This window comes from Leuresthes tenuis, unplaced genomic scaffold (genome assembly GCF_036924035.1).
Source record: "Leuresthes tenuis unplaced genomic scaffold, fLeuTen1.0.hap1 SCAF_4, whole genome shotgun sequence".
Lineage (NCBI taxonomy): Eukaryota > Metazoa > Chordata > Actinopteri > Atheriniformes > Atherinopsidae > Leuresthes > Leuresthes tenuis.
The window spans coordinates 11,958,175-11,982,452 of NW_027325358.1; the positions used below are offsets into that span (position 1 = coordinate 11,958,175).

Below are 24,278 nucleotides of genomic sequence, written 5' to 3' on the forward strand. Positions count from 1 at the left end.
GAAAGAGGGCTCAACAAACACCATTTCTCAAGGACATAGATACCTGCTGAGAAAGAGAAACAATAGGTAATAATAACAATAATGTAATGTGTACACAGACAAAAGAGATAGCAGTTATTATCATAACTCTGGCTGCAGTATTTTGGTTTAGATTGAAGCTTTTCAGTGAATGTTTGGATCAATATTATTCTTATTATTGATAAAATGGCATGCAGCACGTCCGTACAGAATTTGAACTGTAATGTAGGTTAATTCCCGTTTACAATGGGTCAGGTTCTTTGGACAGAGAATATAAGTGAGTCAGTAGAGCCTGAAACCATGCAGCAAAGAATCACAAAGTGCCTTTTCAAAGTGAGCAAAAACAGTGCAAATAGATATAAAAAGGGGGAAATTCTGTCATACATGTTTAGTAAATCAACAAACGAAGCAGACCAGCAGTTACACAAATGTGACCTTCATAAGATAGATTATGTGATCTGAATCGGTGCTTGAATGGTACAGCCATGCAACAAGGTCAGCATCAAGCACCAGCCACAATATGATCCTTTCTACAAACCATTCAGAACATAAAACGAACCATCACACGTGTAGGATGGAAAAAAACAAACATATTATTTTATTCTAAATAAACAACACGTCTGTTGCAAGCTTCACGAAGCAATCACATCTCCAAGATTTCACACCTGTGAGAAGCATGCTGAACAAATTAGATCACAGGAAAGTAAGAGTAAGGAAGCAGAAATGGGAAGAAAGCGGATAAAGGCAAACAGAGATGAGGAGTAAGGATGTAGCTCGTCTGGATCATTTGTGCTAAAGTTTGATGACTCACCTTCTTGTGTGTCCCTAAATTGTGGATGAGTCCATGAAGAGATGAGTGTTAACATGTTTAAACTGATCCATGATTGTAGAAAACAACAGGAAAAATGACCAAAGAAGAAAGTCAAAGGGCTTTGTTTTTAGTCATAAATCCACATTCACCTATTAAAAACACATAAAAAAACATTTCCAAAGTAAACATTCAGTGGGTGTCGTTAGTTGGATGTTTCCCCTGAACGAGAGGTTCACAGAGCATAAAAATCACAACAAAGTACTAGTTTTAATCATGAATTAATGCACATTCAAGGGAGAGAAAGAAAAAAAGGAAATTAATTGAACAAGAGAGAAAGGTTTGATTTTTAATACACAGATGTTGGATAAACCCACAGTGCTAATTATTTGACGTGTGTGGACAGCATTTCCTGGCTACAGCAGGGGTAAGGTTTAGCAGTGTGGTTGGTGAGCAGGAACTTGTATTTGTTTGTTTTTTCCTCTTGTAGCTGCATAGGTCCAACGAAATGATGTCCAGTTTTAATTGGTCTTTCTCGTCTCTCTTCAGTAGACACTGGGAAGACATGAGCACCTTCAGGACCAGATGCAGAACAACGTTGCAGGAGACTCGTGTCCTTCCTCTGCGTCCATGTTGGATGTAAGCCTTAATGTCACAGGTGACGCTTTTGAACTAAACATGTGACCCATTGCATCCCACAAAATGAAAGTGTATGGCTGTATTTGTATGAATTTTTTTTAATATTTGAGTGACATATGGCACATTTAACCTTTTTTTTCCCCCCATGTTGCTTATTGGATGTTTGTATGAAGTGAAATATCCAGTGTGAAGAGCCTTTCTTGGGGACTGCAGGTATTGACAATAGAGGGGCAGCAGATCGTAGTAAATCCTTGTATATTCAGTGATAATATTAAAGTAAACAATGGAGTTTTAACAATGGAGCATGTTTTAAAAAAATGAAAATAAGTGTGTTCAGTGTATTAATGTAAAAGTGAATGTAGCTTGAAGCAGAGAATGCAGCTCTTTGGTGAGGAGGGAGGTGGCTCTTAAAAGAGCCGTTGAGGGTTGTGAGACGGTGGGTACGAGTGAGATTAAGCTCTCTCTCCGCGGATGCGTCGGGCCAGCTGTATGTCTTTGGGCATGATGGTGACTCTCTTGGCGTGGATGGCGCAGAGGTTGGTGTCCTCGAAGAGGCCGACCAGGTAGGCCTCGCTGGCCTCCTGCAGCGCCATGACGGCGGAGCTCTGGAAGCGCAGATCGGTCTTGAAGTCCTGAGCGATCTCCCTGACCAGGCGCTGGAAGGGCAGCTTGCGGATGAGCAGCTCGGTGGATTTCTGGTAGCGACGGATCTCTCGGAGAGCCACGGTGCCGGGCCTGTAGCGGTGAGGCTTCTTGACGCCGCCGGTGGCCGGAGCGCTCTTCCGGGCGGCCTTGGTGGCCAGCTGCTTCCTGGGGGCTTTGCCTCCAGTGGACTTACGAGCGGTCTGCTTGGTTCTTGCCATAGTTTGTTCTCTCTCAGCGTATGAGGGGAAAATGTAAAACCTCACAGGAGACTCGCTGCTCTTAAACTGCGTGACAATGGCGGCGCTTCGGGACTTGAACTCCTGATTGGTTAGCGGCTCTTCCGGAGCTCGGCGCCGCCTATAGCAGCGCGCCCCGCCTGAAGGTGAGCTGCTTATTGGAGAAAAGTCGTTTGAAAAAGTGCGCCAAATTTTCAAGCCGTCCCATTCGCGCTGGGGCGTTTGTGGTTGGTCTGTGAGAGCTCTCCGCGGAGATATAAGGCCGGGCTTGGAGCTTTACGGCACTTTTTCTTCAAGGCTCGACTTAAGAAAAATCCGAACAACATGAGTGGACGTGGTAAGACCGGCGGTAAAGCCAGAGCTAAGGCAAAGACCCGCTCCTCCCGTGCCGGACTCCAGTTTCCAGTGGGCCGTGTCCACAGGCTGCTCCGTAAAGGCAACTATGCTGAGCGCGTTGGAGCCGGTGCCCCCGTGTACCTGGCTGCTGTGCTGGAGTACCTGACGGCTGAGATCCTGGAGCTGGCAGGAAACGCTGCCCGCGACAACAAGAAGACTCGCATCATCCCCCGTCACCTGCAGCTGGCTGTCCGCAACGACGAGGAGCTCAACAAGCTTCTTGGCGGAGTCACCATCGCTCAGGGCGGCGTGCTGCCCAATATCCAGGCTGTCCTGCTGCCCAAGAAGACCGAGAAGCCCGCCAAGGCCAAGTAAACCTGTCGTTTACTCAACCACCAACGGCTCTTTTAAGAGCCACACATCTGTCTCATAAAGAGTTCTGATCCAAAAAGCTTCAACTTGGGAAGGGGGAATGAATTATTTATAAATACTTACAGACATGGTTCAGGTTAAATGTTAAATATCTTTTTCCACCTCGGAAACCATGTTGTCTTTGACAGGATGAATTCAGACCCTCACACACTAATGTAGAAGAATCACAAACTTAAGATCAGATCAGCTGTAGACATCTCTCAATACAGATGTCTGATAAAAGCACAAACCTAGACATTTAATCATCTTCTATGGTGATAAAGGATCATTTTCTTACACATTTTACTTCTTGATCAACATTTTTATGTATGTCAAGCCTGATATTCGGGTCTGAGAGCGAGATCAAAATAAAAGTATCTGACTGTCATTACAAAGTACAGCTGATATTCAATTAGGATTATATTCTAATTTGAATCCTACGTCAATTTATATATCTTTCTAGATTAGAAATGAACTGTTTGTTTCATTTTTGGTTAACGTAAAGAGGCAGAGTGGGACGAAGATGAGGATGGAAAAAGACAAGCTGGGATATATAGATATAGATATAATTTGAATCACAAACAGTTTTATTGCCAAGTAGGTTTTACACATACTGGGAATTTGTTGTGGTGTGCTGGTGCTTTGTTTTCTGGATAATGAAATAAAAACAAATAAGAACGGTAAGTAAAAGTTAAACAAGTATGTACAAGTACTGTGTGTAGATGGTCCATGGAGGAGGTGGTTCACATTAATGCAATTGTGTAAAGGGTGTGGGTCTCTGGTCTTGTTTATGAGGCCAGAAAGTGTTCCTGTGGCGTGAGGTTTTGGTCTTGATGGAAACCAGAGGGGAGTGGGTCAAAGAGTTTGTGTCAGCGATGTTCAGCTCCCACTTATTTAAAGATATATATATATATATATATATATATACGTATATATTTCTCTGTGTGTGTGTCTCTTTAACACTTTGTGCTCCACATTTTCGATGGGCAAGCTGTAAAACAATGAAAACTGACTAAAGGATGTTTTAAGGGAAAAAAAGTTTCTATTTTCCTGGAAGAAGGGCGTAACTCGACCAAAGTACATTAACTCTGTACTTAAGACACAAAAGTACTTCACTTAAGTACTGACTTTAGTGACATAAACAGAGAAAAGGAACTTAGTTCAGGCATCCCAACATGTAATATATACAGTAAAATAGATCAATTATGGAACATTAGTCAACAGCTCACCTACACCGATACTGAATTTTACATTAATTGAAATGCTTTGGTCTTTATGATGAGCCAGACGAGAAAGATAATGCTCTGAATCATCCTCATTAGTATCAGTATACTAATATTAGTATAGAGAAATGTTTAATAGGCCTTCTTATAAAAGCTCATTAATGGATCAGACATCAACACGGTTTAATCAGCTTCATAACCAGGATGTTCAGCTATAGAAAACCTTAAAGTAAATGAGATATTCTCATGAAGTTTGTTGGCAGTTTTAGTTTGGAAGACACAACAATCATGAGCTTCTTCTAGATGTGAGGATTGTCAGGATAAAGTTGATATGAATAATGACATTTAGAAACCTGTTACAAGCGCTAATTTTATTCAGATGCTGTAAGACGTCGGTGTTGCAAATGAGCGCTCAGAGCATGAAAGTGCATCTTATTACTAATGGGATTAGAAAGGCAAAGTTTTCCCAAATAATTTAAGAATAGTAGCTGAATTAAAGCTTCTTTATAAAGTTCCAAACTTAACAGAAGAGCCAGCAAACTGTGTGTTATTGCATAAAGATGCAGCAATCAAAGTTTATTCATGTATCAAAACCAGAAGAATATAAATGGTATAAAAAACAGATACCCTAATCACAGCAACCAGGAAGCTCCTGGAGAAGAATACATTTTCCTTGTTTTTGTCCTTCAACAATAAATAATAATTCTGCTGATTTGCATTGAAAGTTTTGCCAACAGAGTTGAGATCCTGGTCCTTGTTGTAGACTTTTAAAACATTACTGTGTGAAGAGCTGTGAGGAAATGCTTTGATCGGTGTTGGAAATGCAAAATAAAAGAGACGAGAGTAAAAGGCAAAAAGTCATCAGAGGAAAGCTTTGTAAAGATGAACTAAAGCCTTAATAAATAGTCTTTGTGTTGCTCCATGATCTGTATAGAAATTGATGAGCTATTTAAGAAGGAGGTAGAAGCTCTGTAGAAGATGGAGTGGTGGCTCTGAAAAGAGCCTTTTTAGTGTTTTTGTAGGGCTGAGAGTTCACTTCTTCTTGGGTGCTGCCTTCTTCTTGGGTGTCTTTGCTTTGGGCTTGGCTGCTTTGGTGGCCTTTTTGGCAGGAGGTGCCTTCTTGGCTGCAACAGGTGCCTTTTTAGTCACCTTCTTGGGGCTCTTGGCGACCTTCTTGGGGCTCTTGGCTGCTTTCTTGGCCGTTACTGCGGGCTTCTTGGCCTTCTTGGGGGACTTCTTAGCAGCTGCGGGCTTCTTGGCTGCTGCAGTTTTGGCCTTTTTGACGGCGGTGGGTTTCTTTGCAGCGGGCTTCTTGGCTTTCGGAGCGGCTTTCTTGGCGGGCTTCTTGTCAACTTTCTTGCTCATCTTGAAGGAGCCGGTCGCCCCGGTGCCCTTGGTCTGGACCAGAGTCCCCTTTGTGACCAAGCTTTTGATAGCGGTCTTGACGCGAGCTTTGTTCTTGTCCACATCGTAACCTCCGGCAGCCAGCGACTTCTTCAGCGCGGCTGCAGACACGCCGCTCCGCTCCTTGGAGGCGGTCACGGCTTTGACAATGAGGTCGCTGACGCTGGGCCCGGTCTTCTTCGACTTGGTGGCCTTCTTCTTGGCTGCTTTGGCCGCAGCCGGAGCTGCAGTTGGGGCTGGTGCTGGAGCTACTTCTGCCATTTCTTCCTTCGTTTGAGTTTGAGTGGTGATGCTGCGAGAGTCAGACTGCAACAATGAGAACCTCAGAGCATCCGGCTGCACTTAAACACACCATGAGAACCGTAAGGACTCAGCCATGTCCGGGGCTCCAGTGTGCTGCATGAATGTCGCCACTTTGTGTTTTCTCTGCGTCGTTAAAAGAGCGAAATACCGGTGTTGGAGCTTCGCTGCTGGCTGACAGTAAAAGAGCTGTTAGAGGACTTCTGTCTCTTCGTGTTCAGCTCGTGCAGAGCTCTGTTTCTCTCTGCTGTTTGTTTGAAGAGCCTCCAAACCTCTGCGACTCACCGCGGAGTTCAGCTCTGCTCGACCGCTTTTCCTTAACTTTTCCCTGCTAAAATGTTTTAATTCGCATCAAATCTCAATCAAAAACAGTCTTGAAGCAGGATGACACGTTTGCCTAGATACTCCAACTAAACACAACCCTTTGTCCACGGTTATTTAGTTATAAAGTGACGATATTGTGGCAGCATCAAACACACTGATGGTGGAGGCTCAGGGCGCAGCTACGTAAGTTGTCCACCGTGAACATTTCCTCTGTTCAGGACTGCTAACGTGAAGGAAAGATAACACTGTTCTCTGCAGTCACTGTAACTTTATTTCACTCCTTTTAATGATAGTTTTACAAATAAATAAGAGGAAAAAACACACTGATGGAGAAAACAGCTGTCTGTGGCAGCACAGGATGTTAACTGAAGATGTTGTGATGGTTTAACGGATGAATGTATCAATCTGAATATCTGAGGCTTTATCAATATACAATCCATACATGCAATATCTGACAGAGTTCAGTTTATGACTTGTTGTAGCAGAGGACAGAGGTGTAAGATAAGCTGCCCACCGTGTACATTTCCTTCGTTCAGGGTTTCTAATACATATGTTATGAAAAATGTTTCACTGCTAAATCTAAAAACCGTAATTTATATTCAGTTCTATATTTTTAACCTGCATGTTGTGAGTTTGTATTGATCAATTGAGCTGATTTTGCTGCATTTCATGTGAAAAAGATTAAAAATGAAACTTGAAAGAAATCTGCTTTTGCTAAATAACACATGTAGCCTGTCAGCCTTAATTCCATTATATTTTCTTGATATTTAAATCTGTTTGAATCTCTTAATTCAACTCCTAAATGAAGATGGTTGCTTTGTGAAGTTTTCCCAACTAATAAACTATGGTTGAAAATGTAGATTATATAAATGTGTGTGTCCTGTGTGTCCTTTGTGTCGCATTTGATGTTTTCCAGCTTCAGCTAATACCGATAAGCCTTATCGAGCACCAGCATCTGTGTGCCGCCCTTGTTTGTGGTTTAACTGTTGATTTGACAGTAAACGTTCTTGTTATCTGCTCTTTGGAGAGTTGAGGCCTAGTTGGTACCTCAAGTTGGTACTTTGCACAGTAGGAGTATATTACTGTGTTGTGGCAATGAATGTGAAACAACGGACCCCACTTGTTGTGTGGGAGCTTTAATTTATAACGTATTTCAGTATTTTCCATCTCGATTTTTATTTTTCTCTGCCTGTACAAATATTGTATGTGAATCTTGTCTTTAATGTATATATGTGGCATGTTTTTAAACATATTACCAAGCAATCATGCCAGTCCTCTCATGTAGCATATCCAAACGTTATTACAGACCGATGTTCAATTGATAACCGTTTTGCAGTGTAATCCAACAGAGAAATGCTCAAACATTAAGAACAGAGAAAATATTCAAAATTACAGTCTGTCCTAGGTAAAATATACACAAACATGGATATACTTGTTTTGGTTACTTGTGCGTGTCATTTAAAAAAAAAACATTCATCCATTCGAGGATCAACTCAATACATATTATAATGAAACTGAACCATTCATGCTTTTACTTTTTTTTAAGTCATTGTCAATATTGTCCTGGGTGAAGATGTGGTTGAGGAATACAGATACCTCGGGCTTTACCTGGAGTTAAGGGGAAGGAAGGACACAAGACAGTACTTCTTGAAGAAGCTAATCTATAATGTTAATGATGGTTATGCTCCTTATTTGAGCAAGACTAATTATCCTTTGTTACATGGCGGTTAATGAATCAAATCCCTGGCACAAAGCATGTCATACCCCGGTACGATAGGTGGCGCTGTACCCATTTGAAGTATCACTGATAGAGCCACTTCCGGTTGACATCTTCACCACCAACAACAACAAACTCAGGTATTCGAGAAAGATGGCGAACAAAGAGCAAGATGAAGCCACGTCCCTCTACATTTTATTTGTGATAAGCACGGCAAAAACGCGATGCACAATGCAGCATTCTCCATCGCGTTCTTTTTTTTTTTCCGACGGTGACGACAACAACAGTAATGTCGTCTCCTTCGACATCTGGGTGATGATCCTGGGAAAAAATCTCGAGCATGCGCGGAACATTTAGTGTACATTTGGATCGAGTCATCTCGGGGTCTTAATCCGACCGGCAGTAACCCGATCCAATTTTTGTCACATTAAGGTGTCTACATGAACTGAATAACTCAGTCTTATTGTAATTGCCATTAATCCGATCGATGACACTCATGTAACCCCACTGACTGACTTAAAGGGGAAGTTCATTTTTTTTAAAAATTAGACTTTATCTCGTTTCTTACGACAATGTAGACGTTTATTATCGTCTAAATTGGTGAAAGTCGGCCTCCTTCAGTCACTGTATAAATTTCTCGAGGCTTTCCACATACTTGTCTAGTGGGATGATGTCATGGGGGATGATGTCTTATTTACTCCGTGCTCTGTGACGGACGGCTAACGTCACACAGAGTTTGTTACTGCTAGTTTTGTGCAACATCGCAGAATATTCATCAGATTTTGACGTCGTGGACAATGACTTTGAGTACGATGAAGTGAATGAGCTGTGCTACAGCAGAGCGCATCGATGACATCATCCCACTGGACACGTGTTTAGAAAGCCATTGGTAGCCCCCCAATAACAACATGGCAGCTCTGAACTAAGTGCGTTCATGCGTGAAATAAAGACAGATGCCTTATTCAGATGTTGTATTGTCATTGCTCCATTTACTTCTGTTCTATGGATATATGCGGACCTCAAGAAATACAAATGGCGTCCAAAGGAGGCCGACTTCCACCAAACTGTTATCGGTGATGAACGTTTTTTTTTTCCAAAAAAAGAAAAGAAAAAAAACGAACTTCTCCTTTAAGGGAACTGGGTCACTTCGGTGAGTGACTCAGAGTAACCAGAAAGTCCATAAAATGAAGACCACTAGTTACAAGTCTGCTTTGCTGCCATCTGCTGGACCTACAACAGTAGCTACAGCCAGTAACTCAAAGAAACTGAACAACCCGATGAAGAAGGCTGGCTCTGTGCTGGGGTCTCCACAGAACTGGCAAAGATTAACCCTGGTTATCCTCAGCACAGTTTGTGTGAGATCAATTTGAGGCAATACAGAAAGATTAAATTTAAATGAAGTCTTTGCTTTAGGTCACTACCAAGTCCGGAATTAAGTAACTTAATTTGGTTAAATCACCAATTGGCCATAGCATCAGTTCGGTACAAGTTTGAAGTGTGCATTTAATTTTCAAAATTAAGTCACTCATATTGGGGTGACATACAGAAGCACACGTCGCTCTGAACACAAGTTCAGATTTTACAGGAACACTTTGACTTTGAGATAAATTGTGTGGCTCTTAAAAGAGCCGTTGGGTTGTTTTTTCCGGAAGAGCTCAGTTTACTTGGAGCTGGTGTACTTGGTGACGGCCTTGGTGCCCTCGGACACAGCGTGTTTGGCCAGCTCACCGGGCAGCAGGAGGCGTACGGCGGTCTGAATCTCCCTGGAGGTGATGGTGGAGCGCTTGTTGTAATGAGCCAGACGAGAGGCCTCGGCGGCGATACGCTCAAAGATGTCGTTCACGAAGGAGTTCATAATGCTCATGGCCTTAGAGGAGATCCCGGTGTCGGGGTGAACCTGCTTCAATACCTTGTAGACATAGATGGCATAGCTCTCCTTCCTGGTCTTCCTCTTCTTCTTGCCTCCTTTAGGGGTAGTTTTAGTAACGGCTTTCTTGGAGCCCTTCTTGGGCGCAGACTTGGCGGGTTCAGGCATCTTCCTTCAGTAGCTCAAAACAGCAGTGAGTTATTAACCGCACGGAGGGAGACTAAACTTATACAAACACTAAGCAAATTAGACTGTGCGGTTCCTCGTCTGTGATTGGCTGAGCTTGTAAGACGCGATGTCGTGCATAGTGTCGTTAAGGTTTTGTTTCCATGGAAACTAGAATTTGGCGCGCAGTTTCATAGTAAGGGAAAGAACAGGCCTCCAACATGGCGACATCCGCCTCGGAGCTTAATGAAAACACTTTACACCACCTTATTCATTAACCCGCACTGTCCCTCTGTAATATGTGCGTGTTTAAAATATTGCATGTTATAATTGTCTTTGTTCTTTCACATTATGGAATTAATTTTCTTTTTTCTTCTAAATAACCTATGTTCTTTGTTTGTAATTTTCCGCTTGGGCTGACGGCTTGCCAATGGGACCTCTGTCCCTGCGAGTACAGCGCTGCTATGTTTCAAATGTGACCACTAATAAATACTTTAACTTATGATTTCTCCAGCTTGTTCTTGGGCTTCCAATGAAAGAATCGTGTTAACAGGCACATGTTGTACTTGTATTTTTTTTATTTAAAATACCAGCGTGACTGTTCGGGGGATTAATGAACTAGTCGACGTAAAAGCCCGTAATACACTCAATATGGTGGACACTGAACTCTATCATAGTATTGATTTTAAACAATTCCTTTACATTTTCTACCCGCCATTCGAGTAATAAGAGCTCTTCAATATGTGTACATTAAGTAGTTTGTTATACTGATATGATTCATAAAACAATTCAAAAGGAATTCAAGAAAAAAATGTAGTGTCATGAGGAAATTCGCTCTATATGAGAACAGTGTGCGGCCCTTAAAAGGACCTTTGTTTTAACGATCAAGTACAAGACTTTTAACCACCAAAGCCGTAAAGAGTACGTCCCTGCCTCTTCAGGGCATATACGACGTCCATGGCGGTCACAGTCTTCCTCTTTGCGTGCTCGGTATAGGTGACTGCATCGCGGATCACATTCTCCAGAAAGACCTTCAACACTCCACGAGTCTCCTCATAGATAAGGCCAGAAATACGCTTCACACCGCCACGGCGAGCTAGACGACGGATGGCGGGCTTAGTTATCCCTTGGATGTTGTCACGGAGAACTTTACGGTGACGCTTAGCGCCTCCTTTACCGAGTCCCTTTCCACCTTTACCGCGACCACTCATCTTTGTTTTTTTTTTTTTTTTCTTTCGTTCGCTCAATTAATCTAAGCTGAATGAAGCGAATCCGTCCGTCACATGTATATCAACGTTGGCTGAGGACGTGTTAGAAGAGAGGGGCGGACCTCTTCTTCTTCTGTGGGGATAAACAACTTCTGCATTAGCGCCACTCACTGGTCAGCAGTTGTAAGTGTAAAAGTGTAAGTTTTGTGAAGTCAAACACTGATAATTTTTTAATATTCACTTAGCAAATGCTTTTATCCAACGCCACTATAAAGCGAAGAAGGGAAATATGTGTTTTTTTTGTTTTAATCGGTGTTTTTTGTTGTCCTCATGATTGAAAAACCGAGATCACTATAGAAGTGATTTCCTTTTTGTCTGCTTCACTGACAAAAAGTGTGTGTGTGTGTGTGTGTGTGTGTGTGTGTGGGGGGGGGGGGGGGGGGGGGGGGGGGGGTAAGTTTCATAATGAACTATGAAACTTAGTATTTCATAGTTCATTAGTTTCTTACAGTACATGTAAATTGGGAGCAAAGGCCCACTCAGTAAGCAGACGTGCTTGGTTCCTCCATTGTACTTGGACTATAGGGTCCCTCTAACCTCACCTTTCTGGGAGGGATATAGCAAAACAACCAGACAAAAAAATAATGAACAGAACATTAGATACAAATCATTTGGCCCTGTGGAGTGGGGTCTTAAATCTGTGGATTAGGCTTTCTTCTCACAAGTTCCAAAACTTCTATAAAGAATAGGAAGCCCTAAAGCATTTTACATGACTGTGGAATTTTTTTTTTCCCCGGTTTTTATTTTTTGAATAAACACACATTTTAGTTACAGCTAATATTGAAAATCTAAAATCTTTAACATAATGAGTCAACTCTTAAAACAAAAGATACTGGAGTACAAAGTGCACTACTTTCCCTAAAATAAAGCAGAATATAAGTAGGCCTGCAAACCAGAATTAGAAACAAGTTTCCATTTACACTTAGATCCATAAATACTTGGACAGAGACAGCTTTTTTTCTAATTTCGGTTCTGTTTATTACCATAAATCATTTTAAATAAAACAACTCAGATGCAGTTGATGTGCAGACTTTCAGCTTTAACTCAGTGGGTTGAACAAAAAGATTTCATAAAAATGTGAGGAACTAAAGCATTTTTGTAACACAATCCCTTCATTTCAGGGGCTCAAAAGTATTTGAAAAGAAACTGAAAATAAAATGTTCATTTCTAATACTTGGTTGAACATCCTTTGCTGGTCATGACAGCCTGAAGTCTTGAAAGTCTTCAGATGCTCGGTTTCCTCCTTTTTAATGCTCTGCCAGGCCTTTACTGCAGCAGCTTTCACTTGCTGTTAGTGGGACTTTCTGTCTGAAGTTTAGTATTCAACAAGTGCTCAAGTGGGTTAAGATCGGGTGACTAATATGGCCATTCAAGAATATTTCACTTCCTTGCTTTAAGAAACTCCTGAGTTGCTTTGGTTGTATGTTTTGGGTCATTGTCCATCTATTTTGATGAAACACTGCCCAATCAGTTTGACTGCATTTAGCTGGATTTGAGCAGACCGTAGGTCTCTGAACACCTCAGAATTCATCCGGCTGCTTCTGTCCTGTGTCACATCATCAATAAACTCTAGTGACCCAGTGCCACTGGCAGCCATGCACGCCCAAGCCATCACACTGCCTTTGCTGTGTTTTACAGATGATGTGGTATGCTTTGGATCATGAGCTGTTCCATGCCTTCTCTACACTTTTTTCTTGCCATCATTCTGTTAGAGTTTGATCTTAGTTCCATTTGTCCAAAGAATGTTTTTTCCAGAACTGTGCTGGCTTTTTTAGATGTTTTTTTTTTTTTTTTTTTTTTTTTTTAGCAAAGTCCAATTAGCCTTTCTATTCTCGAGGCTTATGAGTGGCTTGCACCTTGCAGTGAATCCTCTGTATTTACTGTCATGAAATTTTCTCTTTATGGTTGACTTGAATATTGATACGCCTACCTCCTGGAGAGTGTTATTCACTTGTTTGGCTGTTGTGAAGGGGTTGGTCTTCACCATGGAAATGATTCTAAAATCATCCACTATGAACAACCTGTTTCTCGAGATGCGTACTTGTCTGTACTTGTGTATTTCTGAAATGTAATCACTTAAGGACCAAGTACTGTTCCAATACAAAGTACGCATCCAGACAAGTACGCTCCACATTCCTAGGTGTGTACTTGCTCTGCTCATTTAATTGAGGATGCTTCTGTGATGACTTGTGTGGACTTCAGTGGAAGGATAAAGTTTTTTTTTTTCTTGTGGTCTTTATAGAGCTGATCATGCGAAAGGAATTTGAAAAGAGGAAGGAAGTTGAAAATATTTTTGAAATCTTGATCTCTCTTTTGCATACGGTCTGCTGGGAAAGATCAGCTTGTTGAGACCGCTTCCTTCTTTTCTGTACAAAAACCCATAAGAATGATTAGTTTTCTTAAATTGTATGCATTTTGTCCGCACATGTACGATTGACTCACGTAAGGAGACGAGCAGAGCAGCTATGAGTTCAACAGGTGGAACCAGAGGAGTTATTATCCTTCTTGTCACTGCAGCAGGTACTGCATATCAACTTGTATTTTACATAGAACAGCATATCTACTCAAGTAAGACAGAAGGAAAAATCTTAATTAGTTTATTCTCTGGTAAACGTGTATTTAGATTCATTGTTGAAATCTTACTTTGGTGTAAGAAACTTTATTCTCTGATCAGTGTGTTTTGTAGATGCTCATATTTTTGACATTTGACATATTCTTTTACCATTGTAAGATATATTTCAAATTATACATTATATGTAAAGTTAATATGCAATTTGGGTGGAATAGACTTTACTGGATGTCTATTGTCTTGTTAAAGTAAACATGAATACACTTTATCAACTGGAGGCCAAGTTATCCTTGAGCCACAACAGCTATTAATATGAAAATCTTGCAGCACATGAGTCCTCAGAACTCACAGCTCATATCATATCGATCTTTGTGCTTGGCCCTCATTTTGATGTTGATCATACACTTATAAAGTTGAATAGTTTCTGAAATACAGTCTGGAAAACCCAGCCGGGGGCACTTTCTTATTTCTAATTTTAGGCTTCTAATTATGCAGAATATTTATTGAAGAAAATACATTTCTCAGTTTGGGTTAAATGTTTTTTTTTTTTTTGTTTAGTTTTGAACTGGCACTCAGAGATATATATCAGAGGTATATCAGCTCCTGTTAAAGGGCTCCTACTATTTGGAGGATTTATGCCACAGTAACTTTAAATTTGGTCTCATAACCCCCCCCCCCTCACTGGCAAGCTCACTGGGAAATTTAGATATTGAATGTTAACAATAACAACTAAAGCTTTTGAATTTTGGTGTGTGATATCAGTTCAGTCTTTTTGTCATACTGCCGTGCTATCCTTCTACACAGCAAAAACACTCAAATATGAGGATTTTAAACTCCAACGATTTTTAAAGTTGTTTGAGAGAAGCGGTTCAGTTCTAATAATAAGAAAGAACATACTAAGTTAGCGTATGTCTGTTTCCCATTGTTGTTTCTAATGTGTTCTTTTACAGTTGTACATGGTCAAAACGGCTGGGGAGTGAGTTACACGTCTTCTGAGATCTGCGCCTTAGTCGGATCAACGGTGGAAATGAGATGCAGCTATAAATTCCCAAATGTAATTTCCAACGAAGTTGACAAGGAATTCTGGTTCATAGAAAATCATAATGATCTAAAAAATTGCTCAAACTATTCAAAGCGTGTGGAGTATCACTGTGAAAAACAAGTCTGTATCCTTAAAATTAAAAATCTAACAAAAAGCGACTCAGCTGTGTACAAATTCAGGTTCATGACAAAGATCCCACATGAAAAATACACTGGTTTACCAGGAGTTACTTTGTCTGTCACAGGTAAACTTTCATTTAATTATCTGTCAATTAACTTCTAAATCTCAGTGGCTATTCTGACTGCATCTGTCTGCTTTATCTTTATGCGGACACTAAAATTCAAAACTAATGTTTCTCTTCTTTGATATTACAGATCTCAAGGTGAAGGAAAGAATATCGGTCATTAGTAGGAAACATAACTTTTCAAGGCTAGAGTGCCATACCAGTTGTAATTTACCTAAGGATGTATCTTACGTTTGGTTCAGAGATGGACAAGAAGTTAGTCAACAAATATCTAAATATTATTCAGTCTCCATTCATGAAGCAAAGGCAATTTCCTGCAGTGTGACAGGACATGAAAACATCCGCTCTCCTAAACTGTGTGAGTTTACATCTTAATACTCTACAACTCAATCTGTACGGTAACTTTTTGTGCTTTGACTAAACATAAAGTTCTATATCAGACTTGTATTTTGTGGCTCCTTCAGACCTGCATGCTTCAGTGTTTGTAATGAGCTTCATAAATAGTTATCCTATTGTCCTTTTGTATACTCTCCTATTTTATCTGAATGAGGACAAACCCTTTCCGTCAGTCTTGAAGCAATAGTGCAAAATATGATGATGGCTGGTTTCTGTTCTTCTCTGTGTTTCAGCGGTAGAGGACAATCAGGGAGTGATTGAGTCTTCATTTGAGATCTGTGCCATCAGAGGATCGACACTAAAAATAAGCTGCGACTACACATACAGACCAATAACAACTTCTCAACAGAAGAAATTTTGCTTTACAGCTATGGAGAATAATCAACATGTCAATGTGAAAAATACCCTCAGAGACAGAACTGAGTATCACTGCGATGCCAGTGTCTGCACTCTGTCAATCTCAAACCTCATAGACAATGATTCAGATGAGTACGAGTTCAATTTTACTTCAAACAATGAAAATGCAGGATATATATCTTCAGTTGGAGTCACTTTGTCTGTCAGAGGTAATATTTACAATATCAAATCATTTAGTTTCAGTATGTTGCAAACATTAATCTGAATGGGTGTGTGTCTTTTTGACAGTTCAATCAAAAATATGATATAACAACTTCTGTCGTTCATACACAGATTCACATATCCAGGTTAATGTGGAAAGATCGGGCAGCCAGATTAGAGATCTGGTATGTCAAAGCAACTGTTGGCAGCCTTATCATGTGTCCTATGTCTGGTACAAGAATGGACAGATACTTAGTGAAGAGAAAAAGAAACGTCTTCAGAAAATAATTGATCCTGCAGACAGCTATCAGTGTTCTGTAGATGGATACAAGGACCGATCTCTTGCTGTGTGTGAGTTTAGTCTTCCTTGTCTAACCAGAATAATGAAATCTGATCTTACACATTTTCAGTTTTGTTTGAAAAATAAATTACGTTAATATTACAGAGATAGTGGTCTCATTCTCAGCTTTATGGTCCTGGAAGGAGGAATTAAAAAATTCAATTTTTTTTTTCAACAAATAAACAGGTTGTATTAACATCATATTTTCATTTGGGGGCTAAATTATGGTTATGTCTCTTCCAGATGCTCCAAGGCTTCCCTCTGTGTCAGTGAGTCCCACTGGTGCGATAGTGGAGGGTACATCTGTGCGTCTGACCTGCAGCAGTGATGCTCACCCAGCAGCAAACTATTCCTGGATCAAGAAGAATGGTCGTCAAAGCTCTCATCTGCTAAGTAGCGAACCATATCTTGTCTTCAGCTCCATCAAATCCACTGACTCTGGAGATTATCGTTGTACAGCTGAAAGTGATCTTGGGATAAATTCTACACTTACATTTATTGATGTGCAGTGTAAGTCAAATACATATCAAAAACTATAAAATACCTAGAAATGTCGGGTTGATCATTCTTATCTTAAAATTCTATCGATTTTAGATGTCATGTTTAGTTATGATTCATAATGCGCAATAAACTGCATTAGTGATTTTAGAATTTGAGACATTTTATTGGATGAAAGGCTTCCCTCTGTCTTTTATCTCAGGTTTATAGAAGTTTAATGAACAGAACATTAGCAACAGATTTTTTTTCGAATTTTTCTTTTTTGAATGAGCACACATGTTAGTTATATCTACTATTGACAATCTAAAATCTTTTAACATAATGAGTCAACTCTTAAAAATGTGTATACTGGAGTACAAAGTACTCTACTTTCCCTAAAATATAGCAGAATAGAAATAGGCCTGAAAAAAGAGTTTGAAACAAGTTTCCATATATTTAAGCTGGATAAACCAGACCAGAAGTCTACCGCAAATAGCTACCTTCAACTCACTTCTCAGTGTCCACTTTCTCGTCATCCTCATCAAGGGGTGCTGATTTTAGGTTTATCAGTGCTGAACTACATGTGTGAAAAAATTACTAAATCTGCATTCAGTCTGCTCCTGTTGCAAACAGCCTGATAACATGAGGGAGGAGCAGACAGGATTGTGACAGATTCTGCCATACAGGAGGATAAAGAAATGTCATTTGTGCCAGTGAAAATAGCAAAGAAATAATTCCAACGACACCTGAATAAGCATTTCCATTTCAGCATCAAGCCCAAAGAATGTTTCAGTATCTGCTATTGATTTATTTGCAGGTCATGGACATGGGTAAATGAATGGATGGATGGATAACCTCCAAATTTCTATTTGTAGATGTCCTTTTTTGGGTTTCCTCATGATGTCGTCATGTCTACAAGCTGTGTCTGTACCATGCATGCTGATGTGAATGAATATGTGCATACTGTTTTTTCAGATGCCCCAAGGCTTCCCTCTGTGTCAGTGAGTCCCACTGGTGCGATAGTGGAGGGTACATCTGTGCGTCTGACCTGCAGCAGTGATGCTCACCCAGCAGCAAACTATTCCTGGATCAAGAAGAATGGTCGTCAAAGCTCTCATCTGCTAAGTAGCGAACCATATCTTGTCTTCAGCTCCATCAAATCCACTGACTCTGGAGATTATCGTTGTACAGCTGAAAGTGATCTTGGGATAAATTCTACACTTACATTTATTGATGTGCAGTGTAAGTCAAATGCATATAAAAAACTATAAAATACCTAGAAATGTCGGGTTGATCATTCTTATCTTAAAATTCTATCGATTTTAGATGTCATGTTTAGTTATGATTCATAATGCGCAATAAACTGCATTAGTGATTTTAGAATTTGAGACATTTTATTGGATGAAAGTCTTTCTCTGTGTCTTTTATCTCAGGTTTATAGAAGTTTAATGAACAGAACATTAGCAACAGATTTTTTTTTTTCAAATTTTTATTTTTTGAATGAGCACACATGTTAGTTATATCTACTATTGAAAATCTAAAATCTTTTAACATAATGAGTCAACTCTTAAAAATGTGTATACTGGAGTACAAAGTACTCTACTTTCCCTAAAATATAGCAGAATAGAAATAGGCCTGAAAAAAGAGTTTGAAACAAGTTTCCATATATTTAAGCTGGATAAACCAGACCAGAAGTCTACCGCAAATAGCTACCTTCAGCTCACTTCTCAGTGTCCACTTTCTCGTCATCCTCATCAAGGGGTGCTGATTTTAGGTTTATCAGTGCTGAACTACATGTGTGAAAAAATTACTAAATCTGCATTCAGTCTGCTCCTGTTGCAAACAGCCTGATAACATGAGGGAGGAGCAGACAGGGTTGTGACAGATTCTGCCATACAGGAGGATAAAGAAATGTCATTTGTACCAGTGAAAATAGCAAAGAAATAATTCCAACGACACCTGAATAAGCATTTCCATTTCAGCATCAAGCCCAAAGAATATTTCAGTATCTGCTATTGATTTATTTGCAGGTCAGGGACATGGGTAAATGAATGGATGGATGGATGGATGGATGGATGGATGGATGGATAACCTCCAAATTTCTATTTGTAGATGTCCTTTTTTGGGTTTCCTCATGATGTCATCATGTCTACAAGCTGTGTCTGTACCATGCATGCTGATGTGAATGAATATGTGCATACTGTTTTTTCAGATGCCCCAAGGCTTCCCTCTGTATCAGTGAGTCCCACTGGTGCCATAGTGGAGGGTATATCTGTGCGTCTGACCTGCAGCAGTGATGCTCACCCAGCAGCAAACTATTCCTGGATCAAGAAGAATGGTCGTCAAAGCTCTCATCTGCTAAGTAGCGAACCATATCTTGTCTTCAGCTCCATCAAATCCACTGACTCTGGAGATTATCGTTGTACAGCTGAAAGTGATCTTGGGATAAATTCTACACTTACATTTATTGATGTGCAGTGTAAGTCAAATACATATCAAAAACTATAAAATACCTAGAAATGTCGGGTTGATCATTCTTATCTTAAAATTCTATCTTAAAAGAAACTCCTGAGTTGCTTTGGTTACTTAGACCTAACTGTCTACATATTATCAGATGTATCTGTATCGTGCATGCTGATGTGAATTAATATGTTCATACTGTTTTTTCAGATGCTCCAAGGCTTCCCTCTGTGTCAGTGAATGCCACTGGTGTGATAGTGGAGGGTACATCTGTGCTTCTAACCTGCAGCAGTGATGCTAGGCCACCACCTAATTACACCTGGTACAAGAAGAACAAAGGCTTGCTACAAGCTTCAGGACAGAACTTCATCATCACCAACACAAATCCTAGCCACAGTGGATATTATTACTGTGAAGCCTGGAACAAAAGGGGCAATCACAACTCCACTATACACCATCTGACTATTGTGGCAGGTAAAGTTACTTCCTGATTGTGTATTATATAAAGCACATTATTTTATATACCGGTACCAACAATGGCTAGTTTGCTCAGACTAACAGTTTTGACATATAAAAAGGTGGCCAATGTCCTGTGGTGAAATCATAGAACATGGTGAGTCACAAACACATCAGATGGGATTAAAAAAAGACAAGAAATCAGGCAGAAAAGTTTTAAACAGACTCACAGAGAAGTCAAACTTATATGGAGAAATGAAGCAGTAACTGTATCGCCGGTGTGTTATAAATATCTATCAGGGACTTCCTGTGGCACCTTTGATCTACCACAATTCCTGTGGTTGAGCACACACATATCTTGACAGGAAACTTAGTTTTGTTTGAGACAACTTTACCTTCAAAAAATATAATTTTGCAGGGACACTCTGGGATCATTGTGGCAAAATCTAAAATATGTTTTTATGTAATCTCAGCTTCTTCACAGGCAGGGAAAATAGTAATAATTGGAATAGGATCTGTCATTTTCCTGGCTATCATACTCTATGTTTTCCTGCTGTTCAGGTGAGTATATCAATCATGCATTCAATTCCCAACAATAACATATTCAAATTCATTTTGGTAACAGAGTCATTCATTCTACTAAATTAGAAAAAAGAGACCAACAAGATCAATATCTGAATCTGGAGAAAGACCAGACAACAGTGAACAGGTGAGGTGGCAGGGTTCTGTGATTGAGAGAGCTTTTATACACTGAATTATCCTGATTTATGTGGATGTTCTTACTTTCTTTCTTTCCTATGTTTGTATTCACTTACCTTTTTTGTATAATATATAGTTACAGATGTGATAATTAAACTTCCTCCAGTATTACTTGAGAGGCTGCTGCTTTAGCCTTTTCTGATGGTGTTGGTGTAATATTGTGGTTTAGTAGGTCAGGATCAATAATCACTTATATGTCCTAATCACATCTCTAAAAATCTCCTGTGGTAAATATAAACTTGTATACATACATAAATATGTATGTCTCTTCAGTGTCAACATATTCACCCGGAGAGACAGGGCAATCACCCTGAAGATATCCACTATGCCAGTGTGCGCTTCTTGAGAAACCAGACAGACCCTATCTATTGCAACATCAGAGTGGCTGGAGCCCACAGACCCAATGAGGAAGAATGTGAGAGTGTAGAGTACGCTACTGTCAACTTTACTAATATTAGATCTGACCCAAGGTAAGCAGCTCTTCTTATGGAGCATTAGGCTCCTTAAACCTTAAAATGATATACATTTAAAATCATAAAAGGAGACATGTCATGTGCTGTGCTGTGAGGTATAAATTAAATTCCTGTGAACTATTTTCATCACAGTACCACCGAGAGAAAGTACCATAGCAACCATCTTAACCCTGTCAAAGCAGCCCTGTTCAGAGCAGCTGCTTTTCATGGAATATATGTTTCTTTTTAATATGTTGATAGAGCTTTGCACTGCAAATATCCATTTGCAAACTACTAACCATTCAAGCATTCTACACCTAGACCAGCATATGGTACCTAACCTAAGTGCTTTCACTTGCACACACAGCAGAATGAGCACATATAACCACACCTGGTAGACAAAAAAACACACGTGTGTGACAGATTTATAAGCAATGGCCGATTGGCTGAATTTAACTAGCATATTTTCAACTAGCACGTTAACTTTTTTTTTTTTACCCTCATATTATTTCAGAATATTGTTAAACTAAAGATTATTTTGTAGAATAACAGATTAACAAAGAAATAGCTTAATATTTATGTGGATCTTGGAGAATAACTTAAGAAATCCGGAAACATTTAATTCATTAGTACAGTTGTAGGCCTCAGAGAATGCTAAACTGACAATGTATCACAAAACCAAAGTGTCTGGTGCTGGTCTTTCTTGCTGGGAGTTACGCATTGACTTAGCCCAGGTTGGTAGAACAAGCTAATTGAAAAGCGTCTGGCATATACTATCACGTTTTTACTGAGTGTTGTAAGCATTTCCTCTTGAAGATAAAGTCTATGTACTGATTGTAACGATGGGTGTTGCTCTGTGCAGCTGAATAAAACAGCACCTTGTGCATGGAAGGTTAATCTTAATGGTTCACAAAGTAATAGATTGCCAGACCTGGGCAGCCTTAAACAACATGAAAGATTAAGTTAAATTATGTTAAATTATGTCACTTCAGATACCCAAATTATGTGTGCTCAAGCACAAAAAAGTTTCTTATTTATTTATGTGTCTCCTTTAAGTACTCTGCTGTTCCATGTGCTTGTTTGTTTATATTTATGTCCCTCTTGTTCTTTCAGAACTGCAGGTCAACCTGGGGAGGATTCATCTTCATTGTATAGTGTGGTCAACAAAATCAGATGAACTCATAAGGAATCTTTTGACTAATCCTTTAAAAAAAATCTCAACAAAGACTGGATGGATTGAACTATAACTACCAGAGACTTGGTGATTTTCCGACTATGCCTGCTGCATCACCACTGTGGTCAGAGTCTGGGCTTTTGAGGATTATAAAATGTGGTATAAAATCATGAAGTTACACATATATAGATGTATCTATATATATATCTATATATATATAGATCTATATAAATACAGCTATAGATATATATACAGCTGCCTTGACTAGATGTATTTTGCTAAATGGAAACAATGTTTTCTTGGCCTTTTTGCCTACTTTTGGTTGACAGTGTTCATAAATAATGTAAAGAGGAAATATAGTTTATTTTTAGAGCATTATTTGTTTTTCAGCTCCAAGATAGTGGCTAATATGTGTCCAATATAATGTTCTTGTATATACAGAACATCTGTTTTATGATCACAGCTGCCAACCAAAGAATTGAGAAGAGCAGCTATGAGATTAACAGCAGAAGGGCCAGCTCATGTTTATATTATAGAGCATTTAGTTCTTAAATTCAAAGCTATCCTACATTAAAATTAGTGTAAATGCTTAAATGTTTTTGTCACATATCATTTCCAATTCAACTTTTTTGTTATCATACATAAATAATGTCTGCTTAGTTAAAATTAAACATCCAGGATGTGCTGTCAACTGTAACTGAGAATCCAAACTCATGATATCTTAATGATGAAGTGTGTCACCTGGAAACTGTTGCATGTTTTTTTTTTAAACCCATTTATATTAGAAACTGTGAAACAGTGCTCACAGATAAAAAGACTATAGCAATTATGAGAAAAGAATAACAGCATCCAGATGAAGATGAGCTGTAACCTATAAAATTACCTCCACACACTCCAGTACAGGTCCCCTTGCTCTTGAAATATAATTTTCAAATATGAAACAGAATCTCTTTTTAATTTTACAGATACTAGCTCGTGCTGGATAAAACTAAACATCTCCAACCTAATCAAGTGATTTACTCTGCTGACAAAGGCCACATTCTACATGGGTGTCCTTCCCCCACCACAGAGATAAGTCTGACACACAAAAATAAAAAGGGGAGAAACAGAGAACTTGTCTTTAGGTTGTATTCTTTTTTCTTTGTTCCACACTTGCAGTGTAATTCAAAAACCTTTTCGTGGGACACTGAAGCTGGAGGAATCCATAAAGAAATGTCTCAAAACTGTTTATAAAGACTATGGGCCTATGATGTGGTGGTCTTCTAATTTGTAAGCAATTTGAACCTCAAATATCTGAAAAAAAAACTAGGGTAAGACTGGTTGTAAAATTGGTTGGCTGAAAAGTAAAGTAGGCAAGTGAGCTTTACAGTATGAATATGATGGTGCTTTGTTCTCTGTGGTCAAATTTAACAGTGGAAGCGATTGAGCAGCTCTTTGCATCATATGAATAAAATGTTTTGAATGTTTGTTCTACCAGTTTGATTGTTACCATTTAATTCACACATTGTTTTTAGAGATGTTAATTTTTGCCTTGTATTATTTCCCTCAGAGGCAGAGGTAAAGAAACTGGGGAGGATTCAGCTGCTTTGAAAAGTACAATGAATAAAACCTACTGTGGAAATGGAATCCGTGGTGTGCTATTCACTTTCAATTAAGTACTCAGACAAGTAACAGTTATAAAGTATATTTCTGAGGCAACATCAGTCTGAGAATGCAGCAATGGAGCAACCATACAATGTGAAAGTTCAAACAGAAAATACAAGCTTGTTATTTTTGGTCAAGTTAAATTAAATTTTAGACTATGTAAAAAGTTTGTTCATTCAAAACTTATTGCCTCTGATCGTGAGCATAACGTATGTGTTTCAGAACAGGTCTTTAAGTTTAAAGAGAACAATTCTTGTTTTCTTCAAGATAAATATGACTCGTAGGTTACACATCCATACAATATGGATAAAATTTTGTGTTCTGTGTTATCAACCATTCTGTAAAA

At 39.4% G+C, this 24,278-nt stretch overlaps 8 protein-coding genes and 1 long non-coding RNA gene across 10 annotated transcripts in view; 4 read left to right on the top strand and 5 right to left on the bottom strand.

The window, feature by feature from the left end:
- The window catches only part of LOC140305648 (uncharacterized), a 45,268-nt gene that overhangs the window by 17,212 nt on the left and 3,778 nt on the right, over nucleotides 1-24,278 (bottom strand). The window lies entirely within an intron of this gene.
- On the bottom strand, nucleotides 1,810-2,335 carry LOC140305012 (histone H3). The gene has a single exon (XM_072383796.1). It carries the CDS (start codon nucleotides 2,326-2,328, stop codon nucleotides 1,918-1,920), a length of 411 nt encoding a protein of 136 aa, XP_072239897.1. The 5' UTR covers nucleotides 2,329-2,335; the 3' UTR covers nucleotides 1,810-1,917.
- Nucleotides 2,597-3,057, top strand: LOC140305013 (histone H2A-like). The gene has a single exon (XM_072383797.1). The coding sequence runs from the start codon at nucleotides 2,671-2,673 to the stop codon at nucleotides 3,055-3,057; it is 387 nt and encodes a 128-aa protein (XP_072239898.1). The 5' UTR covers nucleotides 2,597-2,670.
- LOC140305642 (histone H1-like) lies at nucleotides 4,864-6,038 on the bottom strand. Its single transcript, XM_072384591.1, has one exon. The coding sequence runs from the start codon at nucleotides 5,979-5,981 to the stop codon at nucleotides 5,349-5,351; it is 633 nt and encodes a 210-aa protein (XP_072240692.1). The 5' UTR covers nucleotides 5,982-6,038; the 3' UTR covers nucleotides 4,864-5,348.
- On the bottom strand, nucleotides 9,403-10,113 carry LOC140305014 (histone H2B 1/2-like). The gene has a single exon (XM_072383798.1). The coding sequence runs from the start codon at nucleotides 10,094-10,096 to the stop codon at nucleotides 9,722-9,724; it is 375 nt and encodes a 124-aa protein (XP_072239899.1). The 5' UTR covers nucleotides 10,097-10,113; the 3' UTR covers nucleotides 9,403-9,721.
- LOC140305016 (histone H4) lies at nucleotides 10,933-11,320 on the bottom strand. Its single transcript, XM_072383799.1, has one exon. The coding sequence runs from the start codon at nucleotides 11,302-11,304 to the stop codon at nucleotides 10,993-10,995; it is 312 nt and encodes a 103-aa protein (XP_072239900.1). The 5' UTR covers nucleotides 11,305-11,320; the 3' UTR covers nucleotides 10,933-10,992.
- LOC140305149 (neural cell adhesion molecule 1-like) lies at nucleotides 15,037-18,428 on the top strand. The gene is made up of 7 exons (XM_072383908.1): nucleotides 15,037-15,216; nucleotides 15,347-15,574; nucleotides 15,846-16,178; nucleotides 16,303-16,521; nucleotides 16,754-17,020; nucleotides 17,963-18,229; nucleotides 18,421-18,428. Exons 1-7 carry the CDS (start codon nucleotides 15,156-15,158, stop codon nucleotides 18,426-18,428), a joined length of 1,383 nt encoding a protein of 460 aa, XP_072240009.1. The 5' UTR covers nucleotides 15,037-15,155.
- Nucleotides 15,133-24,278, top strand: part of wdr83os (WD repeat domain 83 opposite strand) — a 60,673-nt gene continuing 51,527 nt past the window's right edge. The window contains exon 1 of the mRNA XM_072384601.1: nucleotides 15,133-15,142. The gene's annotated coding sequence lies outside the window, so the exon portion shown is untranslated. The remainder of the gene's footprint in view (nucleotides 15,143-24,278) is intronic.
- On the top strand, nucleotides 20,234-22,411 carry LOC140305017 (uncharacterized). 2 transcript variants are annotated; one of them, XR_011915311.1, is made up of 4 exons: nucleotides 20,355-20,464; nucleotides 20,552-20,612; nucleotides 20,936-21,132; nucleotides 22,228-22,411. It is a non-coding gene; the product is annotated as an uncharacterized lncRNA (long non-coding RNA). The 2 variants fall into 2 exon arrangements; XR_011915310.1 differs by lacking the exon at nucleotides 22,228-22,411 and having other exon boundaries at nucleotides 20,234-20,464; nucleotides 20,936-21,189.